Source organism: Hordeum vulgare, chromosome 4H, assembly GCF_904849725.1.
Source record: "Hordeum vulgare subsp. vulgare chromosome 4H, MorexV3_pseudomolecules_assembly, whole genome shotgun sequence".
Taxonomy (NCBI): Eukaryota; Viridiplantae; Streptophyta; class Magnoliopsida; order Poales; family Poaceae; genus Hordeum; species Hordeum vulgare.
The window spans coordinates 538,728,542-538,732,295 of record NC_058521.1 but is presented as its reverse complement, the minus strand read 5'-3'; the positions used below and the strand labels follow the sequence as shown (position 1 = coordinate 538,732,295).

The window sequence follows — 3,754 nt, the reverse complement described above, 5'->3', positions numbered from 1 at the left end:
CTTATGATCTTCTCCTATGCACACAAAACTGGTATGCTCCTTCCTGTTTTTTCTCTCGATCCGTGGATATTGTAGCCTATCTTTTTCGATGTTGCAGCATGCACTTGAGTCTGTTTCTCTGCTCCGAATTTTCGAGCAAATGACGGTGTAGTCCACTTTTTTGTTTGTTTTAAGGGAAAGGTGTAGTACATATACTTCCTCCATCTCAAAATAAGTGTCTCAAGCTTAATACAACTTTGTACTAGAGATAATACAAAAAGCTTAGTACAACTTTATACTAAAGGTAGTACAAAGTTGAGACATTTATTTTGAAACGGAGGGATTATATATTTCATCCCATCGTTGCTGGGAAAGGACCATGGCTCATGTTTCGAGAGGAAGATTGATGACTTATCGCTTGCAAGTGTTACTGTCCTACTGGCAGTGTGCTAGCCAGCTGTGCTCTTTTTTACTGCTCGGGGTAGAAAATGGCATGCATCATTTTTCCTTTTTGAAACAAAATGGCATGCATCATAATTGCAGCCCCATTCCACGGGCTGAAGTTTGATAAGTTGCACGATGGCCTTCCAATAATTCAGCCGAGGCTTGCCCCTATGGAAGCTTCACATAAGCCCCCTCCCATGACGCTCCTCTTGCCCGCGTTCAGCGACGTCCATGAGCGTCGTCTTCTTCATGAGCCCATTGTTATAGCTATCCTCTGATCTTCGTGTTGCTCCGTGTGAAAATCATAATTCTTTGTATCAGGAAATGGCAGTATTTTGATGTTGTATCCTTTTTGAAGGCGTTGTTTTGGAGTTCATGGTTCATAGGGCACAGCTTCATCTCTGCACGGGACCTGGTTACGATGGACTTCGACGACTTCAAGAAGTATTCTTGTTTTCATCTTTCGATTGATTGGTGTAGTTTGAGGTGGTGTAGCTGTTCTTTAGCATCGTTGTATCATGCATTGAGTTTGTATGATATGGTATCGTGTTGTATGCATTAGGTGTATGGTCGTCCGTTTAGCTTTTTTTGTGTGTGTATGATACGTGAGTGAGGCGTTTTGGCTTGGGCTTTCATGAAGGTCATTTTTTTTAAAAAAACTAAACTTTCCACTATCAGAAAAATTTGGAAAAAAATATATAAATAAACAAGGATATTCTGCATATGTGCGTAAAAATTCAGTATGAAATACCTTAAAATGCAGTCTGTAAAATAAAATAAAATAATGATTTAAATGGATGAATGGTATCATATGTTAAAAAATCATAAAGTTATTTTCTTTGCACAACCCTCATTTCAACATATTTCGTCCTGAAAATTTACACACTTATGCATTAATACTTTCATGTATGTCTATTTCATTGAAGCTCGGCCTCCAAAAGGGATTGTCGATGATTCATTTGATACTTCATTTTTACTTCAATTTACTCATGAGCATTGGATCAAGTTGGTTCTCTGCTCGAGGATTCATTTGCCAGGTTCCTGTATCCAATGCATAAAACAAGCATATGTGGGCCATACGAGCCGAAGCATGTCCATCACTTCAGCTGCAACAAGCCAGTAGGTTGATAAAGGAGGAGCTGAGTCGTGCTCAGCCAAAGCGTTCACAGTCAGATCAGCTCCGCGCCTCCGCCTCTCGCCGCAAACACACGTGTGGACGAGAAGGAAACCAGAGCGAACAGAGCGCGCAACAAGGAGAGCAATGCTGCGCTCCTGCGTCGGCCACGGCGCCAGGACCGCCGCCTCCCCGCGCACGGCCACGCCCACGCACCGCGGGAGGCGCCTGCACCTCCTCCGCCCGCGAAGCAGCACCAAGAAGTCTCCACCGGAAGCAGAGCGAGGCGGGGGCAACGCCAACAACGGCCTCGCCGGCGCGCTCAACGGCAAGGCCGTGCTCCTGCGCGCCGGCGCGGTTCTCTTCGCCCTCGGCTTCGTCGACGCCGGGTACGTGAGCTCACAGCGCATCGGCCGGCGCGCACCGATCATAGATAAAATAGACGAAGTCTCGTTGGCTTGCAGGTACAGCGGCGACTGGTCCCGCATCGGCGCCATCTCCAAGGACACCGAGGAGCTGCTCAAGCTCGGGGCCTACGCCGTCGTGCCTCTCTGCCTTGCCCTCGCACTCTCGGTGCCCGGAGACGGCGGCGGTGAATCTTAGGAAGAGCGAGAGCTGCATGCCATGTCGTACTTTGCTTATTCATTTACGTGTCAGTATTATTCTGTATTGCATCCGAGTGAGCGGTACACGACGCTTTTGAGATAAGTACCAGAGTGTTTAACCATGGTTCTGTATTCTGCTCACTGCTCAGTATGTTGAGAGGTCAGCTGTAAACTGCTGAGTGCTGGCAGAGTTTTAGAGGAGCGGGGAGGATTGGGAACTTCAGCAGTGTTTCTTGCTGCCTGTCTAGCGTCTAATTTTGGCAAGTTGAACAGCATATTCCTTCCTTGCCTGCACGGATCCATACACATGCCTCGTGAATTTTCATACGTGGCTAAGAGCATCTCGAAAGCGCGCGCGCAAAAAACCTGTTCGCCGCGCGTGTTTTGGCTGGTTTAGCGCGGCCACCAGCGCTGGCTCCAATGACTGCGCTATAATGCAGCGCGCACGCGCCGCTTCAGCATCGCCTAAAGATACAGCGCGCGCAGCACGCACAAACCACATATATATTTTAAAAAATATGAGCAAAAATGATCAAACAAATAAAATAAATCAACAATAAATAGTCATTACAACTCAACCAAATAATTTATCGTTCAGTCCAACAAATAATGCAATAAACACAACCAATAGTTCATGAACAATACAATGTCGAATGCAGAAATCATGATCTTTGTCGTCCATGCCATGCTCACCACTCTTTAATCAGATCCTTCTGAAGTTCATTGTGCGTTGTGGGACGCCGAATGGCATGATAGGAGACAACAAAATGGGCTACCCTTTCAGCCCTCCGTCGCACTAGCACGGGGTGTCCCAAGAGTTCATACTGTGAGTAGTCTAAATCTTGGCCACGCTCATTCTCGATGATCATGTTGTGCATGATCACACAAGCGTGCATGATGTACCAAAGCATTTTTTGATCCCAAAATCTAGCCGGTCCTTTCACAATAGCAAATTGGGCTTGCAAAATCCCAAAATGCTCTCTCCACATCTTTTCTAGCCGCCGCCTGAGCATTATGAAAATCAAGATTTTTCTTACCTTCCCGCTTTTTCAACGGCTTCACGAAGGTTTGCCACTTTGGATAGATGCCATCCGTTAGATAATAGCCATAGTTGTACGTACGACCATTTGCTACAAACTGCACCGGTGGCAACTCACCATTTGCAATCTTATTCATCAGTGGTGACCGGCTGACAACATTGATGCCATTCAAAGATCCATGCATTCCAAAGAATGCATGTCAAATCCAAGTCTCCTAATCGGCCACCGCTTCAAGGATTACAGTGGAACCCTTTTTTTGGCCGTGGAATTGCCCATGCCATGCCTTTGGACAATTCTTCCAACTCCAATGCATGCAATCTATTGAGCCAAGCATGCCAGGAAAGCCACGAGATTTGTTCATCGCCAATAGCCTTGCGGCGTCTTCAGCAGTGGGAGATCTCAAATACTCCTCGCCAAACACTTGCACAATTCCCACTGCAAAGCGCTTGACACACATGATGGCTTGGCTCTCACCCATAGCCAAGTGATCATCAACTAGATCAGCCGGGATACCGTATGCCAACATACGCAAAGCGGCTGTCACCTTCAGAAAGGTGCTATGCCCGAGCTCA

At 46.5% G+C, this 3,754-nt stretch overlaps 1 protein-coding gene across 1 annotated transcript; it reads left to right on the top strand.

Annotated features, from left to right (window-relative positions):
* Positions 1 to 1,558: 1,558 nt before the first annotated feature.
* On the top strand, positions 1,559 to 2,422 carry LOC123449351. The gene is made up of 2 exons (XM_045126552.1): positions 1,559 to 1,926; positions 2,002 to 2,422. The coding sequence occupies exons 1-2, from the start codon at positions 1,685 to 1,687 to the stop codon at positions 2,138 to 2,140; spliced, it is 381 nt and encodes a 126-aa protein (XP_044982487.1). The 5' UTR covers positions 1,559 to 1,684; the 3' UTR covers positions 2,141 to 2,422.
* Positions 2,423 to 3,754: the final 1,332 nt, after the last annotated feature.